Source organism: Anastrepha obliqua, chromosome 3 (genome assembly GCF_027943255.1).
Source record: "Anastrepha obliqua isolate idAnaObli1 chromosome 3, idAnaObli1_1.0, whole genome shotgun sequence".
Lineage (NCBI taxonomy): Eukaryota > Metazoa > Arthropoda > Insecta > Diptera > Tephritidae > Anastrepha > Anastrepha obliqua.
Genome location: NC_072894.1, coordinates 44,844,248 through 44,870,001, shown reverse-complemented (window position 1 = coordinate 44,870,001; position 25,754 = coordinate 44,844,248). Strand labels below are relative to the sequence as shown.

General features: G+C 36.5%; 1 protein-coding gene across 2 annotated transcripts in view; it reads left to right on the top strand.

Moving 5' to 3' along the window:
• LOC129241250 (allatostatins MIP-like) overlaps window positions 1–24,869 on the top strand; it is a 41,486-nt gene extending 16,617 nt beyond the window's left edge. Inside the window, exons 1-3 of one of the 2 annotated variants that reach the window (XM_054877484.1) lie at window positions 14,069–14,089; window positions 23,980–24,573; window positions 24,650–24,869. In XM_054877484.1, the coding sequence (XP_054733459.1) occupies window positions 24,006–24,573; window positions 24,650–24,765 (684 nt within the window). In that variant the 5' untranslated portion in view covers window positions 14,069–14,089; window positions 23,980–24,005 and the 3' untranslated portion in view covers window positions 24,766–24,869. Of the gene's footprint in view, window positions 1–14,068; window positions 14,090–23,979; window positions 24,574–24,649 lie in introns of those variants that run through there. The other variant, XM_054877483.1, reaches the window with a different exon arrangement.
• Window positions 24,870–25,754: the final 885 nt, after the last annotated feature.

Below are 25,754 nucleotides of genomic sequence, written 5' to 3'. Positions count from 1 at the left end.
GTCCTTATCGCTTTCCAAATGAGAAAGGATTGCCGAAAAAGTAAACAAAAATTTGACTGATCGAATGGGCCTATAACTCGTGGCCGCGGCGGATATATGCCGAATATCATATTCATATTGATTTCCTTTTGAAGACAAAACTATATAGAGTTTTTAGATTGTTAAATTTATTAAAATTTTACTCTCTAACATAAAAACAACAAACAATGCAGCGGAACTTATACAGTCGGAAAGCTGTTTCGTTATATTTTTAAACATATCGATGAAAATGTTAAACAATGAAGTGAAAATATACAGTTGAAATTGCAGTTTTTCAACCGGCACTTCTGTTCTTTTGCCTTAATACATTTTTTAAAATCACGGTCGTGTGCATACAAACTGCTTGGGATTTCTAAATATATTTTTATACATTACGCTATACATACGTACGTATATATGGAATGATTTTTTTTACTAAATAAAAAAAAAATATTTTGAGTTATGGATGCCTTTATTTGACCTTTACGCGCTGTATTAATTGTTTGTTTTTATACTGCAGCTGTCTAGTTCAAAAGTATCAAATACGATTTTAGTACGATGCCATTTGCAAAAAGTATAAATTTTCCGATAAGGTGATTAATTTGGGCCACCTTATATATTTATCGCAATATATCTAAACCTTTTAAGCTTACATACTTCGAATAAAAAGTGTATTTCCTGAGCCCCGAATATACCTCTTAGCTGTTGCACCAAGAAAATGCTTACGCCAATTTATTCCCGAGAACTCGTTTCAAAGAAAACGTGGGAGCCCAGAATATTTTTATATAACAGTGCCAACAAATAGTGTACCGCCTATTTTTTACGAAAAAGGCGATGCATCATTTTCAGATAGTTTTCGTTTGAAATATGTTCGCAAAAGCGAGCTTTCGTTTCTGTGTCCGATGTTTTCTTTTACATTGCGTTTCCGCTAGATCAGTGAATTTCCTTGTGTTTAGCACTCGTTTGAATCGAAGAAGGTGAGTGAATTTACTTTTCCAACACAACAACGCACCAGCTCACGCCTCAGCAGTTGTGATCATAAAATTAATGAAAATAGGGTTCCAACTCGTTTCACAGTCCCCTATTCTCCAGATTTGGCTCCCTCGGACCCCTCGGACTGCTATTTGTTCCCTAATTTGAAGAAATGGCTGGCGCGAAAAAGATTTTATTCAAACGAGCAGATGATTACTGAAACGAATTAATATTTTTTAAACTTGGACAAATTCTATTATTCAGAAGGGATCCACAAACTACAACAGCGTTGAATGAATTGTATAGCCTAGACTAGGAGACTTTGCCGAAAAATAAAAAAAAGGTTTACGCCAAACAATTAAGTAGTTTTTATTTTTGCGCAGACTTTTCAAACGACCCTCGTATGGTACATAGACAGATGTTGGACCTCAGTGAAAATAACCTGCTTCCACAACGATTTGCTTTTTAGCTACTGGCTGTTTATGTACGCGGTTGATGCTGAACCAGTCAATGCTTGACATTTTTTTCTGCTACTGCTTCTTGTAGTGATTGTTGTGAGGAGACGCGTGCTGATGATGGTGTACCGAATCTATTTGATTGTTAGGTTATGTTGTTTATTTAAGAATTGGAATTGGTGTCGATTTTGGAATTTCAATTTTTCGTTCCCGGCACCCACGCAACCAGCCTTAACAATTCTGAAAGGGCTTTGGATGCCAAAGTCCTTGCCTCTTGAAAACATCATGCAATGCCAACTCGCACAAATGTTAATGTTGTTGTAATTTTAGAAAGAGAGTAAGCACCTTAGGCAACAATAATTTTAGAAACGTCTAGTACGTCACGCATGTCGCAAGTTAGACAGATCTGTTAATAGACTAATAACGTAAAAATAAAGCTGAAACAACAAACTTCGTCCTTCACCGCTGTATTCTTTGTTGACATTGTCACCGAAATTGAGGCGTTAAAAACGGTCTAATATGTATTATTGTTATTGTAGTTAATTTGTATGCAGCACTGGAATTTGTTTTAGCTGCGAGCTTGCTGCTGTTAATGTTGGTCCTATGCAAACATCGAAAATTCGCCAGGCCCCCTTTGATAAATATTGATTTGTTGGTTTAGTACTTATGAAATCGGCACAAGCGCTTCTGCCAGAACTAAATAAACACACATACATTTATATATAAACACATTTTATTCAGAAGTGAGGTGACAATAATTTTTACAGCTCCAGCAAAAAAGGATGTCGCTTAATACGAAAAAGTAAACAATTCTCATTATTCCAGCGGAAAATGTAATTTACATTAATTTAAAACCACTTCAGAATTTTGCTAATTCTCATCACTCCCACTTGGCCCCTTGTATCAGAAAATTGTCTGCAGATTTTGACAGTTGGTATTTGCGAAAAGCTTATTGAAAAAATCCCTTAACGGGTTAAATAAACAAAGTTCATCTTCGATTTTATGATTAGCCTATCCAAACTAAAATATACGCACATACACAATTAAAAAGTGGTTGAGTAGCTGACATTTGGCGAGTGGCGGGTGTCAAATGCAAACTTATTTCGTTGCCTGTTTATTTAAGAGAAAGTGAGTATATAAGTGTGTACACATATACTTATGAAGCACAGACTTAGCATATTGCGCTTCAAAAAGACTTGAGTTTAAGAAGCGTATGTTGCCAATTGAAAAGAAGAGCAGAAATTAATTTAGCCGCCATAGAAGAATGGGCTTTTGCGTCAGCGCCATTGGATTTTCAGCTAGAGACTTACAGTGGACAGTGAAAGAAAAGTCTTCTCTCAAAGCAGTCTCCCGTCGACAGGCAATGGAAGAACTCCAAGTGTGTGTATTTTTGCCATGCAAAAAGTTTATCTAAAAACTATAAACGGAACAACTTCGTGATGCAACTTCGTGATCTCAACTATTCGGACTAACAAATGCAAAGGCTAGCGAACGGAGATAAAAATCTTCTATTTAATCAGCACTTAGCAAAACTGTGCCTAAACTGCCCAGGTCATCGAAGTAGGGTTTCACCAGAAGCCTCAGAGCATTGCATAGACTCTACCTCTCATCAGTAAAACTCAGTATATCATAATTATTCTTATACGAGGCTACATTTTCGTGTTGAATGCCTTCCAGGAATCGTATATGGCCCGAATCGTCATCGGCGCGACTTGTTTCTTTAATGCAGCGACGATGACGATACGCTTACATATCCGGAGACCATGCGACTGTCTACCATTAAAGAACGAGTTGCCAACATGTCGAGCGCTGAAGAGGAATTTATTTTATTATATTATCTTGTGCATTGGAGGAGAAAGAAAAGAAAAAAGAGGCAATGGGCGCACCCGTACATTAAGAATAACTCAAACAGCAGGTTATTAATGCTACGACCAAGTTATAAAATGGTGATTACAAGTTTCAGACTTTTTACAGTATGTCTAAAAATGCTTTTGAAAAGCTTGTAGAAATAGTGAAGCCAGCTATTCAAAAACAAAATACTAACATGCGCGAATGCGTTAGCCCGGAGAAAAGTACTACGATTACGCTGAGGCAAGTAGCATTCTTTTTGAGATTTTGGTGAGGTGGACGGAGTACAAGAAGGTGTAAATTTCTCAACCCTTTTCCGTGTCTAAATTTAAATAGAAGTTATCCATCACACCTTTGACTACTCCATATCAAACCGCATACACTTATTTTGTAAAATCGTTACTATCTATAGATAATTACTGGCAGGAAGATCGACATTTTTGTAAATTACAAAATTGTTTAGGATAGATCATAGAATAAATTCTTAATTGCAGACAAAAACATGAGTTACAGAGCGGCTTGTAGGTTTAGTTTCGACTACCTAAGTTCTATCTCATACTCTTTCCTCGTCTGCTTTCGCACTGCCAGTTATGTTTGTCTCGGGTCTCAGTACGAATTAACACTGTGCTTTGAAGAAGCTGTAGACATTTTCGACAATCTTGCACATATTTCGAGTTCATTGTTACCATTATAAGCGCCTTGATTTCAGGCCTGTTGACTATAAAAAAGAGGCGATTTCTACTTAATCATATCAATTGCACAGATCTGGGCTTGAAAATACTGCAGTACCTTGAAAGTATGTGAGCTTCTCTCAATAAGAATTGCTGAGAGCAGGCGTCAGATCCCGTTCCAGTGTTCAATTTTGAATCCTTTATGAAGATCGCAAATTATTCATCGTTTAAAACGATATACTGTAAGGTCTCTTTTTAATATGGTGGATACGTTCTACATATCGCATATAAAAAATTCGCATAAAAAAGGCTTCACTTGCCTGGGAAAAGTAGGGTTGCGTTTTGTAATTTTCTTAAGTTGCACAAAACCAAAACAATGAGTTAAAATTAACTTAAAACCGCATAATAAAGTTTGCAGAAATATAAAAATGAAAAACAATATTTAAATTTTTGAGGCTTTTTATTTAACTTCTTTTTCATACATGAGAAATGAAATGAAAAAAAAAAAATTAAATTTTAATAGTTTTAAAAATGGCGCTGAAGTTGACCCTCTCCAAAAATTGGACTTGGACGGTGTTGTCCATTTTAGCTCTTCTATTTATCTGAAACACAAAAACCAAAAAAATTATTAATAAGTAGGTATGACTGTAGCTATGTCCCGGGTGAAAAAAATTGAAAAAATGGCGCGGTTTTGAATTTGACACTCTAAAAATCGAGGTTTTTGTTGTGAACAACATATTAAAATTTTAGGCGATTCGGTTAAATAGTTTTTTGAAGTGAAACTTCTTTAGCGGCGGTCTGATATAATATTTGAACGAGAATGGAGAGTGAATTGGAAAAAATGTAATATAACATTTAGAGATTTCGTTACGCGAGAGAGAAAAAAAGATACAACGTAGAGAGAAGGAGAAAGAGAGCTATACATTTTCTATACCTAAGACACAGGCTTCGTTGTAAGACAGAGTATACAGATATATAACATAGAGAGAAAGAGAAGGAGAGCTATACATCATAATGTTACGCGACAATCCCGCTTAACAACAACAAAACGATTAATTCCAAATCACCTTCATCGTCAGAAGAGACTGTCTCTATAATAGATATTTGCGAATAAGGCAATGGATTAATGGCTGAATGAAAGAAAAATAGTGTTAACCTTTCGCGTTCCACGATTTTCGGATACTGTCTATGCACGGGCTTCCTCAACAAGCCTATAAGTATATTCGTCCAAAAAATTTGTGTACGAAATACACACCACATAACTTCAAAATCGCATAAAACGAGACCTTACAATACACAATAGTTCCAAACAGTTCTCCAGAGGTAGTCAATGTTAAAGTGTGCACCAAGCAGACTTTTTGTTATCTGATGGTCACAATTCCTGTGCTCTACCACTATACTGTTTGAGATAGATGCATACCGTTTGAATGAGATATTAAACAAATAACGGAAACTATCATAGGGCATTGCATACTTACAGTCGAGTTAAATAATAAGCACAACTCGCTTAAAGAACTCCCCCTTTATCGTCTGTAACAAACTTTGGAGCACCTAGAAATTGATGAGTAACGTTTTCCATAACATCGTAAAGTATCTGCTAATCTTCTGATGAAGTTTCCTTCATATGTTATATGTATGTTCGTACATATGTTAGTATATATGAACATATAGGAACTCATTTTAATTGGCTGCGATGAGTGTGGAAGAAGTTTCACGAGTGCGTATTAATCTAACACCTCAACTGACTTGTAGGTGTCACTGAGATGAAGGTCATTGTTATGAATGAATGAATATAATGCCATACTTAAGAACTTAACAATAATTGGTAGAAGAGAGGTAGAGATGGCAAAGTTTCTCGGTTCCGCTCGATGAATGCTTTCAGTGAGAGCACATAAAGTGGGAACAAGAATAATATTTGTTGCTTTGTCCTACTCATTCTCAGTATATAATAGGAGCATTGGATTGTTTTCGTTTCTTCACCGCAAGCATATAAATAGAGTTTAATATAATATCAATCAATGTGATGGTGACTTTTTTAAAGTGCAGTAATAACATAGAAATGAGCAACCAAACTAGCAGCGCATAAGATCACGTGTATTTTGTACAGTCGGTGCCAATAAAAAACAGATAATTGCGAAAACGAGAAGAAAGCACTTAATATAAAAATATCTTTTTCAAGTTGTAAGTTAAATCTACAAGAAGAGACCTACAGTTTTAAGCCGATTTTGAACGCAAGATATATTTTATGAGGAGCCTTTTCATGGAAGAAATACACTTGGAGGCTTGCAGTGGCTTGCCGAGTGGTGACCAATCCATTCGACTTCGGTGGTTGCCGTATATATAATATTATATGTACTTACATACATATATAGAAATGAATGCCTGTTTGTCTGATCTTCACATTTTTGAGCTTTTAAGCCTCGCTAGGTGCCGCTGAGGTCTATATATTCTGAAAATTCGGGCTTTATATGTCAAACCCAAAATTCCGTCACAATTATAGTGCCCAAAACGTTATGGTTACCAGAAAATCGGGAGGTCAAAAAAAGTGTTTTTGAGTATTTTTACAACCAGTTTTCTCAAAAACCTGACGTGCTTGAATCTCACACTCCAATAGCCATATAATTAAGTTCCAAAACTAAAAATAAACGGTTTGTTTAGCGCACAAAATTGTATCGGAAACCAGTTTCATATAAAAAAACCGAATAGCTAAGCCGCATGATGGAGAGAATAACAAAGTACCGCTACTTTGCTCTCAGCGCATTTAACAACATCGCTGACGGCGCACTTGCGTAATTTCTTTTTATGTTGTTTGTCTAATTTCTTCTTCTTGCATTCGTGTTCGCGTTTTCACATCTCCTTCATGCAACTGCACCAAAGTGACTTTGGCGGCCACTTTACCGGGTACACGGAAATAGTATTCTGCCCGCTCATTTCTCACGTATTCACACACTTGTCTAATCAGTCGGCTTAGATGATTAAATGCGGAACTCTTTCATTTTATGTGAGAACTCGCCCAGGAACTCGATTAAATATATGGCAGCACTGCCAATCACAGGCATCAAGAATAACTCACGAAAATAGTTCGTTTTTTACTTTATTGGAAAAATGTTGCGATTTTAATACTTATAATTATTTGTTCTAAAATAATTTCAATTGAAACGAAATAATTTCAACTAAAGTTTCTTTTAAGAATTTTCACGGTATTTCCTTTTCGGCTTGTACTTGTGTGACTTGTGTGTGTAACGTAGGTTCGAATCTCCATGAAACACCAAAATGAAGAAAAAGTATTCTTCTCGGCAGGCATGGCAAACCTCCGAGAATACTTCTGCCATGAAAAAGCTCCTCATAAAAACAGGAGCGAAGATTGTGCTGATTTTTTCGTACATCACCAACACAATCTCAGTTTTTTCAAAACAAACCGCTATTATGACCCCGGTTAATATTAGCCCATCAGCTGATTCTTTCTAATTAACTGAGAGCCGGTTAACGGTCTGATATTGGCAACACCTTCTGAATTGTTTTCACCATGCATAAATATGTATGTATGTGTGTATGTGTAGATATGCACATACTTATGCCTGTACATAATTTTTTTTGCGCTCAATCGTGGCATGTTTTACTTTCATTTTCTTTAACACGGGGGAGTTTTGATATCAGGCTCAGTGTACTAAGATATTGCTGGAAACCGTATAGACATCAGCCGCTATCTATTGAAATCGACCATATTCCTTCTGTGGGAATATGTATGGACTGCATGATAATACATTTTTAGAAGTCTGTTCCAACATTATTAGGGCTAACTGTCGCACTGCATAGACATAACATGCCATGCATATGCCCATAAATAGGTTTTAGCTATCAAGCGCTATATTTACTTACCATATGCTTTTAGTGGTACTGGAACCATTTCACTTATATCCATTACGCCATTTGAAACGTCATAATTTTGCAATATTTGCATTGAAATTATGCTGTAAAAGAGCTTTCATCAATAAGTATGTAATACTTCAGTGTTATTAGCATTTTAGGCGCGCCATAAATTTTGTTTTGCATAGAAACAACAGTCAGTCGCGGCATAAACGGGCATATGTATTTACATATGTTACATATATATTTTATTTACTCATTCATAAATATGTGCGCGCGGATATACATAAATGATTGATACACATTCTGTATGGACTTAGGCGACATAGTACTTACATACATTTAGGCGCACAGAGCATTTAGGAAAATAACAAATTGCTTATCGTGTTTTTTTGTTTTTTTTTATTATGTTTTTATGTAAACATTGGCAAACTTAATGCTGCGCGTATTAAATAAGTGCGAGTGCGGGTGTGCTTTGACCACTGACCAAAATTCTTTTAGAGGTACTCATCATTAATTCACAAATGCAAGCATAAAATGCTATATAATCCTATTATTTATGACTTCGTGCCGATAACTATACAAAGATTCATTTCAATGTGAATATAGCGTTCAAATAATTACAGATAGGTAATTGGCGCATGGACCAGTAATCTAAAGATTGTTGGTTCCTTTCCCACTTCTGGTATAAATTAATAAAAAGTTATAAGCATTTCACCTATAGCAGCTGCTCTTCTCGTAAAAATTGGAGAAGCAGCTCAGTCTCTAAAAATTACAATACCAAGCACGCATACATGCATACATGCATACACGCATACATTTATCATACGAAATATCACTTTATTGGTATTTGTATTTTGTAAATAATGCCAATTCATCAGGCAAAGTTGTTAACATATCCAGATATTTTAATGACAAAAGCAATATTTTTGCAAGTAAGTGTCTAAACATATGCTAAAGGTATACAATTATAAACACACAAATACATACATGCATGTATTTACAGTAGCTTACAGATGTATTTTGCATAGTTCCTTGTGTGTACAATTTTCAGATTTCTTATGTATTAAGCAGGCGAACTTACACTTATTGCGTATTTTCTAAAGAAATTGGGTACCCATCAAGGACAAATATTGCATGGTTAAGTAATTATAACAGAAAACGTGCGTGGCAATGAGATTCTGTGCTCACAGAAGTATTTCGCTTATTGTTTTTGAAACCTTTACTCGAGCAAGTGTCGTGTGTTTATTTCTTATTTGGTGAACTGGGGGTTGCTAAAGTGTATTATTATTAATATTATTTATATTGCAGTTCACTTCGTTTGTACGAGCGTGGTTCAATAAGTGCTTGATGACAGAGTTTAAGGCAACTTTTTTTTACGTCGAGTTGTCTCCGTTGATGAAACCTGGATTCGTCACGACATACCATAAACTAAGCAACAATCAAAACAATGGATTACTCCCGGTGTATCTGCTCCAAAGAAGGCGAAAACATTCCCATCGGCCAGAAAAGTCATGGCAACGATTTTTTGGGATGCGAACCGCGTCATCCCCAAATTGCATGAATTCCTGACGCATCTCCCGTATTCACCCGATCTGGCCCCCTGCAACTTTTTCTTTTCCTAACATGAAGAAATGGCTCGAGGGAAAAAAATTTAATTCAAACAAGCAAGTCAGTTCGACAAATTCTATTTCTTTCTAAAAGGGGACGATGTTGGAAAATTTTTTTTTTTAAATAGGATCTTTATTTCTAACACGGGTACTTAATGAACCACCATCGTAATTGTGGGACTGTGCATATCGAAAATACCAAAGTGTAAGGAATTAACTATTATACATCTGTAATATGATTAATCGATGGCCCAAACAACAGAAATCGTAATAAAGCGAAAATATATAATAACACTTGGCGGTCCCCCGAAGTTGCTGACACTCAGAGAAGAACGCCAAATATTAGAAGAATATCCGAAAACCCCCATACGAGTATATTAGCCAGAAAAACTAGCGACAAACTAAAGACAACACTTGGACCATCCCAAGTATCCAATGAGACAATACGCAGAGTACTTCAGAGTAACAACATCCACAGTCACATAGCACGGGGAAAACCAGCTACATATATATAGGATGTTTTTTTAAGAGCTTGAGAACTTAAAATGGTAATATATAAGGTGAAGTCCAAAATTAACAAGACTGGTGTCATAAAAATGGTTTTGATAAAGCCATCTTTTTAATGAGTTAGTGGCTTGGAAGTTACATCTCTAGCTGACTTCCAGTGAAAGCTTGGTGACATTTGGTTCAGTGGAAGCGAAGTTATTGCGTCTAAAGTGTCAGTATCTTTGTGTCATCGGTACAAAAATGAGTTTCGAACAAAGAGGTAATGTCAAATTTTGTTTTAAAATCGTTTAACGACACATTTGAATCAATGAAAAAAGTTTATAGCGACGATTGTCCGTTTCGTACCACAGTTCATGAGTGATTTACACGTTTCAGAGATGGTTGTGAGGGCATAAATGACAATGAACATGCAGGCCGCCCAAAATCAGTAATCACCGAAAACTCCATCGAAATTGTTCGTAAATGTATCAAGAATGAACCCAAATTATCGTTGAAGTTCATGGAATCAGAGTTGACTATCTCCAAAATATCGATTTATCGCATTTTAACTAATCATTTGGGATTACGAAAGGTTTGTGCACGTTTCATTCCGCACAATTTAACTGAGGACCAAAATTGGCTCAGAACTCGACATTCGAAAGATGTCATTCAAGAGGAGACAAAAGACGAGAACTTTCTTTACAATATTGTAACAGGTGATGAAACGTTCTGTTTCCAACATAAACTTAAATTAATCGTCAAAGTGCTAAATGGCCTATGGCCGAGTCACCAACCAAAAAATTGCGTATGGAGAAGTCGAAAATCAAGTCGATGCTCATTTGTTTTTGCGGTTCCAGTGGGCCAAACCTTCAATGCGATTTCCTATCTTGGCGTTTTGCATCGCATTCGTCGAATTCGCTCTGAATATTGCGAAGGAGTAATCTGGCATTTATTGCAAAATAATGGACCATCTCATCGATCAACTCTTGTGACTAATTTTTGACTAGGAATCGCATTTTAACCATCAATCACTCACCTTATTCGCCTGATATGGCTCCCTATGCCTTCTATCTATTCTTATTGCATTTGGTCATAAAAGAGAAACGTGTTGCGCTCATAGAGGCCATTCAAAAGGCTTGTACCGGCATCCTGAAGGACATTCCAGTTAATGACCTGAGCACAGTGTATCGAGTTGCATGGTTCATTCGATTAACCCAATTTTTAGCTACTTTTACCAAAGAATCTGATTAATAAATCTAAATTAGCCCAATCAGCAAAAAGGCGACGCAACCGATGATCATTTGGCTTCAATTCTTGTGACACCTATACCAAGATCCTTACGAAAATTTTCCACTTAGTCGAAGGACAAAGGCCAACCAGTTGAGAACGGCGACGAATTCTTCTTCAATACTTTGCTTTATGAACTTCGCGAATAGATTTATTTTTGTCAAAATAACATAAATATTCGTAATTTGGCAGCCTTGTTCTGGTGTTAAATGGTTCATGATAATTTTTATCCTATTGTACCCTTCTAGGCACATTATTGTACCCGCCTATCCCTACCTTACTGAACAGAAAAGTCAACATTGTTTGCCTGTCAAACCATAGTTGTCGGTATCGCTAGTTCTCATGCAGTTAAAAAGCCACCCGATAAATATTTAATAAATAAAAGCGGCTTTTAATCGTCAACACCTAAAAAACAAAAAGTTTTGAGTTTTGGACAACCGTAATCTTTAGTAACAAAAGCAAGCACACTATTTTATGGTCGGTTGGTAGTCGTATGAAGTGGCGGAATTCAAATGAAGAGCTACAGATCAGGAGTCTTAACTCTTTCCGTCACGCTCTTTACTGAGACATAAAAAATTTATTTTTTGTTGTTAATTGGTGAATATAGAATACAAGTAACACACGAATGCAAAAAAAAAAAAATAATTACAGTTAGGTTTTTGAGAAACAAGGTGGTCACCACCAGTAACCACCATGACTGAAGGGTACAAAAATTTATTAAAACGAATGCACTCAATTACTTCACTTTTTTATTTATGTTTAGAAAAAAGACAATACAAAATTTGGTAATAAATTTACAAATAATTATTTCTTGTGAAAATCTGAAAAACATGTCTTTCCTTTTCGGAGGAAAAGTGGGACGTGGCATGTTCTGCATTGCCATACTGTGCGGACAGGGACGCTTTTGGTACTGCAAAAGGCGCATCTTCTAGCTGTGCCTCTAAGCGGTTGGCGTCGATTACTCTCATGGCGGATTTCAGCAGGCACGTTAGGCTTATACCGTTTTATAGCAACTGGTACAGGAGATCTTGGGCTTGACCCATTGCTGATCGCGGAACTTCCTGGAGCTCGCTTGTTTACGTAGCAAGGTGCTAACAGCCCCTGATAAATTGAGCGGCGAAAGTCCTTCAATGTCAACTCATCCAAATGAGGTCTGTTAATCAGAAGCTCTTTGTAAGCTATATAGCTATTGATAACGCAGCAATCGAAGAAACGAAAAAAAATTCGGTGCCACTACTTTTGGGATTTTCGGTCGATGGAGTAACATGCTTTTAATTGATCGAATTTATCAACGAAGTTCATATTGCTGTTGTATTTCTTTACAGCCAGAGGGCAATCGATCCTAACTGGACTTCCATCACCTTCCCTGCGAGTAACTTGTTCCGCATTTTGAGGTATATCGCCAGGCATATCCATAGAGAAGGTCCTTTTCCATTTAGGAGGCTGCAAGGTCGTAGAGCTATCAATATTACTCTGACTCCTCGTCTTCGAATAGCTCTTCATGGATATTCTGTACATCTGCCCCACACACATCCAATATCGATTTTGACACTGGCCACTCAGGCGTGTCTACATTTTCATCCTCATCGGAACTGGCTTCACTTTCAGGTCCTGAAGCTAAATCTTCATACAAACATTCTTCAATTTCCCTTTGCGTCAATGATCGTTTCATTATTGAAATAATTGCCTAAAATATTGTAAATACCAAAGAAAGTCCCACTCATAGTGACCGTATAAAAAAGCAAATTCTAGGAATACTTACGTCACGGTGGTTATTGTTGCTAACCACCATTGATTATAAAAAATATTCGTAAAATAATCGAAATTTAAGCGAGAAAGCAACCACTGTGTATCAAACACACCACAAGAACTAAATTTGCACGAAAATCAAACCATAAATTGCGTTATTGAATTTATTATGAATTTTTACTTCTAGCTTTCACAAAAACGCGCGGTTACGGATTTTTACTTTAAATTTTCTTAACACGTGGTGGGTGTATTTCTAGCTATTAACGCCCTCTTCACTTAAAAGGAAGCAATAATCAACATTCGTGCAAAATTAAAAACATAAATGTCGCCAACCGTCGTAAAAAAAATAAAAAATAGGTGGCTTGCAACGCTAACCACCGAGACGGAAAAATGCACTGTTAAGCACGGTTGAGGTTCTGTCATGGTTTGGAATTGTATGAACACTCAGGGAGTCGGAAAACTAATTCTTATAAATAGTACGTTGCATAAACATCTTTACTTGTCCATTCCAACAGAAAAAATACATTCCAGTGCGGAAAAAATGGGTATATCAACGAATGAGTTTTTATTTCAACGCAAATGTAGAAAATCTGTATACTTTTCATCATAATGCATTTGCGAACACTCACCTAAAGTTAATACATAAATATTATAAAAAACCTGTGTGCCTTTTTCGATGGTAAAGTGGAGGACCCCAAAATTTCATCAAAACGTGAGCTTAGGGCTGTTGTGCTCGAGGATTGGGAACAAATACCTGCTGAATTTGATAGGAATTTGGTAAAATTTATACCAAAACGCTTAGAGGCCGTTTAAAAAAAAATTGTCATCGCACGAAATATCATACAGTTTGTGCATATAAGCATATTTATGCACCACTACTAGTCAACAGCAAACAACTTTTGTAAACCATGATTTCTGATTGTTTTTTGCATATTGTTGATTTTTTAAGAATATTATTTAAGTGTTGCTCAGGTTTTTATGTAGTATTAACATTAAATTTTACAATACAATACAAAAATATATAAAAATTTCAGGATTTACTTAATCGTCTTCACGAACAATATACTTATGTGAGCCACTGTATATGCACATATGGTTGTGGATATAAAAAAATCGAACACAAAAAGTACGTAAAATATTTTTCAATAATTTTTACTTTATATGGAAGAGTGAACATTTCCATTACTTCATCCAAATGGTGGGCACAGCTGTTCCCATTAGAGCAGTAGCCCACCCTATCAAACTAATTGATTTTGGGATTTATTTCAACGATGTGATACTTACATAAGTAGTGAATTATTTCTGAATTATTTGATTAACAGCATCACAAAAAAAGTATAATGGTGTAAAATTGCGACAGACAACACAAAAACGGTTAATTTCCGTCGACTATCGAACTTAAAGGCCGAAGAGATGGATTGTTAGAGGGCTGTTTTATCTCCAATTTCTTCAAAAGAAAAAAAATTTATAAACAATTTGAAAGCATGTTTAAGAGCGCTCCATTTACTATAGTAACTGTAACCGTCTTCATTTTCGAATGAAAATTAGACAAAAGCGCTGCCGCTTAAAAAACCACACCAAACAGTCACATGCTCAGGGGGCAATGGCTTCTCGTGGATTTCTGAGCTTTAAATGGGAAACAAATTTTGAGGTTAAAAATTTAGGTTAATTTGAAAAAGTAATATTTTTGAGGAAATTGCCATCACATCATTTGCAAGTGACAGTAACTGTCTACAACAGAGTTCGGTGAATCTATTCACGGATGGCTCCACATCAAACTCAAGTTCAGGCTACCGGGCCACTGCAGTGTGCTCCAAGCTGAGGTAGTCGCAATCAAGGAAGCAGTTGATTGGCTACATATGTACATATGCAAGTGAGGTAAATATCTACTCCGACAGCCAAGCAGCAAATAGAGCCCTGTGCTCATTGAGTATGCTTGAGACTGGCTTTTCCTTTGATTGAAGCCGAATTCTTTAATATTAGTTTCATCAGGTGACCTAATCGGAACATTTGTCGATGATACAACTTTCCTATCTGTAGATAAAATTGCGAACAAAGCATCTCTAAAATTGCAAAAATGTATTGGTGACATTACCCAATGGCTACAAAATTGGCGAGTTAAAGCGAATGTGACTAAATTAGTTGAAGTAACATTTGCAATCAGACGTGAACACTGCCTTCCAGTAAAGCTCAATGTCATCGAGATCCCACAAAGCAAACTGAGTATTTAGGTATTCATATGGACTCAAATCTCTCTAGAGAAACTCACATTCACACCAAAAGATAAACTTTGGGTTTAAAGCTTACTTTTTTTTGCTAGTTGAAATTGAAATTTGAATTTGAATTGGTCGAGTAAAGGAGCATCAAGAGATTTGGTGGCTCCTAAACACTGAGGATAATAAGCCCATTGTATTTAGAGCTCTGAAAAGAGGGTAGATAGTCAAGGGAGAAAGGAGAAAAGTATCAGAGAAAGTGATAAGAAAGAATAGAGAAAGAAACAGAGGTAGTTAGTCCTGTGAGAATTTGCCAGACTCTTTGGTAAATCTATAAATATTCTCCAGTTTTAGAGAACGAATAATACTCATTCTCACTAAATCGGAGCCCGTACTCGTAGTCCTGCTCTAGCAAAGCCAGGACACTCACAGAGAAAGTGCTACCCGCCTTCTCTAAGAAAGACAGGCAGATTGGGTCCTCCATGATTCCAATGGTGGGCATATGCTGACTCCATGAGTTGTGTCCTGTAATAATACCGAACATCAACCGAACGTCTCTCCTTCCAGGTTTTAGTATAAAGTTTGACAGTTTTCTGTCTCTGAAAACTCCAATCTGTTTTCCGCTCCCTCTCCTCTCGATTATCCATTCGGCTATGTGATACTTATTACTATCGTTTAAGTACCCGCGGGATCCAGACCCTATTTCATTCTTGGACCCAACGGTAAAGAAAATATCCGTTAAACCTCTCTAATATATTCTGGATTGCTCCAATACTCACGCAATGGAAATCTAACATAAAATTTCCTTCCAAATGAAACTATGAGTACTAGGTCAAAAACAGTGGAGATACTGCTCTGATGTCAACTTAATAATTTCCCTGTGTCCCGAAGTTTCGTCTTCGTGCCAGAAACCATATTTATGGAGTCTACACTTACTTACTTGATAGAAAGTCTACGACCAAGCAACATCACAGTGGAGAAAGAACACCCCCTTGGGGACATCCTCGCTTAGCCATGGTGGTGATTAGTTCGTCGCTGTTCTCACCAGCGGTTCACAGCCTCGTAGAGAGCATGGAATATATCCACTTTACAAGGGTTCGTTCGGCAGAAGAATATATTGAGCCAAAAGTGGCATTATCAAAAGCAACACGAATGTCCACGAACATTGTGTACTCATCAGCTTGCAGCCGGACTACCTAACATAATTCTTTTCTAATGGGTGATTATAGAGGTATCGGATTTTAAATTGAAATGAAACAACGTAAATTCAAATTGTTTGGGCAATCTTTACTACTTTTGTGTAGAACCATTCATGAAATTTATTTTTTAAAGATAATTCCTCTCAAATATTGGTCGCAACTGCGCCGTAATTCCTCCATCCGTAAACACCAATTTTTAATGACTCGCTGGAGGACTTCGGTCGGTATCTCTTGCATAACTTTAGTAATGTTGGATTCTAATGCCTCAACTGAAGCAGGTTTATCAAAGCATTTATACTTGACATACCTGCACAAATGAAAGTCTAAAGCTGTGATATCACACGATTTTGGTGGCCAATCTACTGGTCCAAGACGAGAGATAAATTGATAAATCTATTGTTTTACCGGCGGTTTGGCTGCTTGGCAAGTAATGCCGTCTTGTTGAAACCAAATTTTGTGAAGAACGCAAGCTTCAATTTCCGGCATCAAAAAGTCGTTAAACATGGCACGTTAGCGTTCGCCATTCACTGTTAAATTGGCGCCAGAATCGTCTTTGAAGAAATGTGGGCCGATGATACCTCCAGTTTATAGGCCGAACCAAACGGTTATTTTATTTCAATGATACAATGAGTGACACTAGTCACGCGTGATCTGTGAAAGAAACCCTATTGGAAAAACTACTTCCAATTTGATCACCCTTTAAAAAGCCATTCAAAAACCCAATAGGGCACACGATGTCTAGATATGGGATACCGCAGCCTACTCAAATACTACAGAGATTTCAGTGTAAATGCTCAAGATGTTAATAAATTGTCCGTGTTTCCAAAATCCACAAGGATCTTAAAATACCAACGGTTAAAGAGGAAATAAAAATCCTAGCAAGAAAAATGGGCCTAGAATTGTAATGACATAAGATATCCAGCTTATCAAAACACACCAGTACCAGTTTTGAAGTGACTTGGTAAAAGTCGAGGCAGCAAGCCTGGGTACCATTGCGTAGGCTTCCGCTAGAAATATATTAGTATTCTTGCGTAGCGTTTCCGGGTAAATTTTCCGTTGATTTATCTTGCTGGCTGTAGATAACCCCTCTCATGTCTCTTTATTGCTCAGCTCAGGTTTGAAGTGTTTAACTAAACTGCAAATTCGCTCTGTAAGGGTGGTAGGTTTTGCAATATTTAAACCACACCGATTTTTCGTTTTTTCGTAAGGTATAACTAAAATGGTTATGTTCGAAAGATATTTGTCGTACGATAATTTCTAGTATGTTTTGGGCAAAAATTTATGTACGAGTATTTGTATACCAGTGTGTATTTAACCATAAATCGATCTAATAGGTATGTAATGCGGATATATACTGCTGGTTATTAGACACTTATGCGAGCGCAAAATAGATGCCAGTGTCAAACTATCATGAGATTTCATTATTTAGCTTGTAAGTAAAAAATTTATACAAAATTATTAAGGGTCTTCGTTTTCTACCCTAATTATGTCTTGTGCGAACTTTGACATGTACTATACATACAATAATAATTTGAAATTATAAGCTTTTCTTATTAGACTCATCTTTAATACGTAAAAATACACGTAACTACTATGCGGTAAAATTCAAATAATCGTAAGTGATTTAAATCAAAATATATACATAATTGCTATGTTATCTAAGGCAAACCCAAGCATTAGTACGCACAACAGGCGCGCACACACATACATTCCTCCTGCTGCCAAATAATAGACGAATGTAGTATGGAAGAGAATGCATGGAAAACAAAAGACTGAAGAAAATCACAGTGAAGAATGGTGTTGTAGTTGCTTTTTGACAGGCTTTGTATTTCATACGCACCCAAGTACATATACAAATGAATTTAAATGTTATAGGTCGAGTTGGATGATGCTCACGTACAACAGGGCGTATGATGAATGTTTAGTCAATGAGCTGGCGTAAGTGATAAGCGGTTGATTATTTTATCCCTTGTGGGAAAGCGTTTTTATGAAAATGAAGAAAAAATGTTTATGCCATAGATTCGTATATAAATGTATAACCATGTATCCATTCAAAACTTTGACTTTTGATTGTACTCAGCCCACTGCTCTTTAATCATTCTTGGTTTTTGTTGTAAGTCGAGAGGTGAAACATTTTTGTATTGTATCTTTTCAGAGAAACGTTGCAAAGTTATATATATGTATATGCATGTTATGTTGTGGTTGTTGTTGTAACTGATGATGATTTGCTATTATAGCCAAAAACCCCGAGTGTCAATTTGCGCCTACTCACCGCTTAACAACACCACCCAGATTCAGCTGTAGTCGATACCATCTATGATGATGGCGGATTTGTGTGGATAGTGAAGTGGCGAAACACAACATCACGCCACATAAAGAGTAAACAGCAAACAAAAGAATTTTCATGCACCACAAAGCAACAAATGAACAAACAAATGCTCCAACCAATTGACTGCTCGACAATTTTCCGTCGTCACTACTTCTGCTGCCACATACTATAAATTACTTTTGATATTGGCTGAATTTTCGGCTGTGAAAACCTGCACTGGGTGCTTGTTATGTACCAATATTAGCGGTTATTTTCGATTATGATATTTCGGGATACCTTTGCTTTGATTTCGGGATTTCGTAAGTCCTTTCGGGACATAACTTTTGTTTTTTGCAAAGACCCATACATAAGTTCAGGCGGGTTGGTGCGTGACTACCATTCGGAATTCACAGATAGAACGTCGGTTCGAATCTCGGTGAAACACCAAAAATTACGAAAAACATTTTTCTAGTAGCGGTCGCCCCTCGGCAGGCAATGACAAACCTCCGAGTGTATTTCTGCCATGAAAAAGCTCCTCATAAAAATATTTGCCGTTCGGAGTCGGCTTGAAACTCTAGGTCCCTCCATTTGTGGAACAACATCAAGACGCACACCACAAATAGGAGGGTGTACGCGCCAATTATGTATATATATAATAATATATATACAATTAGGTATATATACATAAATACGAAAATTCTTGAAAATTTTAAATAAATTTGATTTTGATTATTATTTAATTAGTTTCAAAACAACACAAACAAACAATTTCTAAAGTAGCTGTCAGTAAATAAACACATTTTAAATCGTATTTACTTAAGTTGAAGGTTGAAGAAAATCGGTCAGGTGTAAAAATTTCTGCTGGTAAATGTACACTCTTTTCAGACCCAATTTTACTAGCGATGACATGCTGTTTAAAGCGACGTGGATATCAACAGCGTTACTGAATACTACGTTGATCAATAAATTTCGACGTTCGATAGGAAAAACACAATTTTATAGTTTGAAATACACTTATTTATTCAATGTAGTTTCCTTGAACCTCAGTAAACTTGTTCCAACGAGATTCCAATTTATGAATTCCTTCTATAAAGTGAGACTCTGGAAGGGTTGCAAAATACGCTTCCCCAGCTATTATGACCTCATCCTTTGATGAAAAATGCTTTCCATACAGGACTTTCTTAGGTCTAGAAACAGATTCGCTAAGTCGCTAAGGGTCAAATCTGGTTTATTTTTGTGAAAAGCTGACACGGCGTATTGTCCTGATGAAAAGAATTTTTTTTTTTTGTAAGCTGGGTCTTTTTTTTCGAACTTTTTCCCTCAGCTTCAGTCTAAAAGGTTACAATAATACTCTTAGTTTCTTCCTTAATTAGTTTGTTGCAAGTAATCCACAAACAAAATATTTTACGCATCTCAAAAAATTAATGCTAACACCTTCTTGGCCGATTTGCCGATTTCTGGACACGAACTCGTTTCGGAGCCGAACTCGTTTCACACCACTTTTTAGCCTTTTCTCTTCATTTAGGATCGCGGTGATAGATCCAAGTCATATGTATTGTGATGAATTGACGCACTAAATCTACTTTATCCTTTCGAAAAGGCTCTGAAAGAGAAAATCGCAATGTGTCTTGTACACCCATTGTACACACAACTTTTCAAACCTAATTAAAAAAACATAATTGGCGCGTATACTTCCGATAGGTGTTTGCCCGGGCTCCTTCTCCTATTTGTGTCGTGCAAATTTCTGTTGCTCAACAAATGGAGGGACCTACAGTTTCAAGCATGGAGATTTGAACCTACGCACTCCCGAATAGTAGTCACGCACCAACCCATTCGGCTATGGCCGCTCAATACTTCAGTCAAAATATTACTTGTACTGCCCAATGAGATAACTCTAAATCTCTTTCAGTCACTCGACGATTTGCCAATACGATATCATGTATTTTTCTACGGTTTCTGGTGTTTTTGCTGTTTTTGGATGTCCTTGACATGGATCGTCTTCAAGGCTTGTATGACCACTTTTAAATTCAGCAACTCGTCTTTCTACTGTACTAATTTATGGCGAAAAGTCCTCAACACTTTCAATATTCCTTCATAAATTTTCTTTGCTTTTAAACCTTCCAAAAATAAACATTTAATCACTGCACGATACTTGATTTTTCCATGCTGTGAAACGTCTATACTATACTATACACGTCGATATCTGTGTATTAAAAGATTACGGGATCCCGGGGACGACCATCTCTAGTGCTGGCATTGTTCGCATACAGCTCTGCTATATGCATGTAAAGCTGTATGTGTGTATATGCTTACACAAATGAATGCTTGTTCGGCCATGCGTTTGCTGCTTAAGCGTTTAAGGGCCATCACTTCTAACTGTTATTATACCTTTTAGCCATAATCGCTGACCACTGGGAGCATACTCGCATAGGCGTAGAGTCGAGTGGCGTTATACGCAAACCGATTAAAATACTTGTTCGTTGCTTACTTACATGCGTAGACATATTTTCCAGTCTACATGCTTTTGCATTTTTGGAGGTGTTTATTATGTATGTATGTACAATACATATGTACACAATTAGGCAGAAATTAAGTTCTTGTGACTATTTCTGATGCTACGTAAAGTGTCTCGAAACTAAAGAAACTTAGAATTTCGCAACTGCTGTAAAGAAATGCAAAAGCAAAGCTGAACATTTAAAAATACATAAAACTTTTAATTACTCTTTTATAAAATGGTATTAGTATCCAGTTGTTTATTTCGTGATTTTTTTAAGATACCGAACTGAATTATTAGGATTAGAGGAATCGCATTTTAAATTGAAATAAAACAATGAAAATTCAAATTGATTGGGTAATATTTATTATTTTTGTGTAGAACTATTCATGACATTTATTTTTTAAAGATAATCTCTTTCAAATATTGGCCGCAACTGCGCCGTAATTCCTCCATCCGTAAACACTAATTTTGAATGTCTCGCTGGAGAACTTCGGCCGGTATCTCCTGAATAACTTTAGTTATGTTGGCTTCCAATACTTCAATCTAAGCTAGTTTATTCACAAAACATTTAGACTTTACAAACCCACACATAAAATTCCAAAGGGGCAATACCACACAATCTTGGTGGCCAATCCGAAAGCGAGGGATAAATTCTCACCGAAACAACGACGCAGTAAATCCATTATTTCATGGGCTGTATGGCAACTAGCGCAACTGTAGAGATCCCGGGCTTCGATTTCCGGCATCTAAAAGTCTATCATGGCGCAATAGCGTTTGCCATTCACTGTTACGTTGGCGCCAACTTCGCCTTTGAAGAAATATAGACCAGTGATTTCTTCAGCCCATAGGCCGCATCAAACGGTTGCTTTCAATGGATGTAATGGCTGTTCTTGAATAGCTTCGGATTGCTCTTCAGGCCAAATAAGTCGATTTTTGCTGATTGACGTAGCCAATAAGCCAAATATGCGCCTCAACGCTAAACAGTTATGTACACCATAAGTTGGCCCGAGTGCGCGATGAACACTTTTAACGGAGTGCCGATTTTTGTAATACATATACACATATATATAATTAAGTCTTACACCCTTTATTGGGAGTTTGGACGAACTCTTCCTCCAATTTTTGGTGTGAGTCCTAATATTGCTTCGGCAAATGGGGTTTTTCATGACAGAAATACGCTCAGTGGCTTGTCAGTGCCTACCGAGGGGCGATTGCCATTAGAAAAAACGTCGGTCGCCTTTTTTGGGGAAACATGTATTCAATTATTTTTGATTTTAGTTATTGATCAACAAATCAAAATCGATAGTTTCTGATGTAACCGCCATTCTCAACATATTCAACAAATTTTTTTGGGTGACTTTTTTCGGATTAATTGTTTGTATGCTTTATATATAAAAAAAGCGGTCTTACTTAGAAAAGTAGAAGAAAACATTGAGCGTAGTTTTATAACAGCATTTTTCAGTGCTCAAAAATCTCACTATTGTGCAAGTATCGTAGTATAAATAGAATCAAATCGCTGAGAGAACTTCGTCAAGCCGTGCGATGTCGTCGGATGGTATTCGTCGTTACATTTCGCTTAGTAAATCAGATTAGTCTTCAAATAAAGGGTTTTTCAATAAGGGCGGGTAGATGTTGAAATGGAATAAAATGGCGTTTGCTGTGTGGCACGTAGCGCCGTCCTGCTGGAACCACATGTCGTCTAGGTCCATATGGTTCAATATGGGCCATAAGAAATTGGAAGGGCCACCACGTCTACCGAAAAATGGGCGCAATGCGCGCAACGTTTGCCTTAATGAACACTCATTTTGATAATAAAGTTTTATCATTTGAACGTGCTGTTCAATCGTGTAACTTGCCATGATGATTTGGCATAAACAACTGAATTATAAACAAAAGACTTGATAGATGTCACCAAAACAAAATGGCTGCCACAAGGCGCCAAAATCGACCCGCGCCAATTGAAAAACCCTTTATTTAAATTATTCCAAATTATCAAAGTTTTAAATATTATGTTTATAATTTTATAATATGCAAGTCGGGCATCGTTTGGGAAGAAGATTTGCTACCGCCGATGGCAGGGGTAAAATTAAAAATAAATCCATTATCGGCGAAGTTCGTCGTTGCTTTGGTTGTTTGCATTCTCATATACTGCAGGGTGTTTTATTTTTGACAACGATGTTTTGTCCGAGGAAGTTCGCTTAGCGAATCGGGATTACGAAATCAATAAATTCTGATTAGAATGGTACTGTGTGCATTAGTGAACAGCTGATTTGCTTATTGGATAGCTTTGCCAGTAAAAGATGGACCACAGGCAATAAAAAAGGGTATTAGCTGAAAAAATAATTTATTTAAAAAAAATATTAAATTGCAATTTCTTAAACTATTCCGAAATATAAAAACAATTAATGTAATTTCGAACGCCTTTCTTGTTTTTCTCTTTTAAAGTTTCATTTTCGGCAATTTTGCCATCGAACACTTCTTTAATCCGCTTAAAATATGAGAATTAAGTCTACAAATAGTTGTCAATCCGCATTAGTTGCGCCTAATTCCTGACATACTTCCGAATTAATTCGTTAATCCCGTTTAACGCTACCGTTTGTCTAGGCTCTAATACAATTAATTAATGATTAAGTGCAAGTAAATGAAACAGCTAAAAGAAATTAATATTATTATTTTTAAGAAATCTTGTGTGTTTTGAAACGCATGAATTTCAATCTGTTAATAAGTAAATTAAGAATTACATTATTTAGCAAATGATTAACGCAAAATTTGTTTTTGCACTCTCTTCCAATTCTACAGCTACAGCAAAGCTACTAAAACTCAAAATGAACCATTCCCACTGCGAGCGACAATCTAAGTGTAAATTCCTTCCGACCATTTTCCACGTACTACTCGTAACCACCATTTTGAAAATCAAATTTTCGGCAGTGAATGCTGCCTCAGCAGTAGGGGAAGATGCAGCTACTGGCGTCGTGCTCTCGACGGGCAACGAAGAGAAACGGAATTGGCAAGCGCTTCAGGGTCCGTGGGGTAAACGTGCACACTATACTGGTCCAACATTGCCTGAGGCCAACAACGAACAAGAGGATGATGAACGGCTAGTACCGCTATTGATAAGCAATGGCGAACGTGATGAACCATTTCTCAAGTACTCCATGATGTACCTAACCAACGCTGGTACGCTAGATCGTTTGTTGAATGAAAAACAAGAGGAGCAAAGTGGGCTAAGATTCAATGATGAGCTGCCAACGTCTATTGAGGATAATGAAGGCTTTATTACTAACAACAACAACAATGGCGACAACGATTTGCTAAATGAGAAACGTGCTTGGAACAAAATGAATACTGCATGGGGTAAGAGACGTAATACGCCAACATGGAATAAGTTCAGGGGTAAGACAATTTGGCAGAAATTTGAATATGAGAACTATTTTTAATTATTCTTTTATAATTTTCGTATACTTCATAGGTGCATGGGGCAAACGCGAACCGGGCTGGAATAATCTCAAGGGCATGTGGGGCAAGCGTTCGTCGAAGGATTGGGTGAAGTTGCATGGCGGCTGGGGCAAACGCGCTTTGAACTAAATTGAAACACACGCAATGGAGTCAATTTTGGCATTAACTCTCTTAACTGGATGTGTAGCTATAAACGCAATAACTGACTACCGACCTTTTAAGAGGAAATCAAATAATAATCCATTTATAACTAAAATATACAAAAACTTAAAAATTTATATAAAGATATAAACATATTTGCCTATTGTAAAGTTTAGCTTACATCTCTGTACATTTTAACTGAATGTTTCTTCTAATATTGTATGTATGTATTAAATATAAGTAACTCATACAACGGGAGCTATGCAAATGTAAAATACAGTCAAGTACTAATCCACATACACATATGAATTTAGTATATAAATATACGTACATCTACTATATACATAATAAATTTACAAATTAGTATTAGAATTAATTTTAGCACTCTGATGTGTAAAGATAAAATAAATATTTAAAGTAATCCATGATCAGCATTTAAAAAACTCAATTTAATTCACATCCGATTTTCTGTGTGGACTTTGTAATACCAAAAATGTATGAAAGCCTTAAATGTTTTGTGTATGTATTGTATGTAAATGTATGTATATAATTTTGTCTTTTGTATTTACATATATATTTCGAAATGAGTATTTAAGCATTTTCGCCCACTGAAAAATTAATTTCGAACATCAAATGAACTCAGAAAAGGGTTACGAAAAAGGAGAAGAGAAGAGCAGCAAGCAAATCTAGTCAACTGACTCTGGTTTAATGTATAAACTAATTAAAAATCATGAAAAACACATTTAAATAAAGACTATTGTAAAAATATAGCACACAAGTTTGAGTGTTTACTGATAATCGGGCCAACACAATCAAGACAACTTGGATTTATGATCGGGCAAGTACAGTTACACCAGCAGCTTTATCCGAAATTAACTTACAATTACTTTGTAAGGGTCCGTTGTGGCTAAGTATATTTTTGTGCTCTATACGGACAATTGTTCGATTTCCACTCATATAGCACCCATGAATATAGT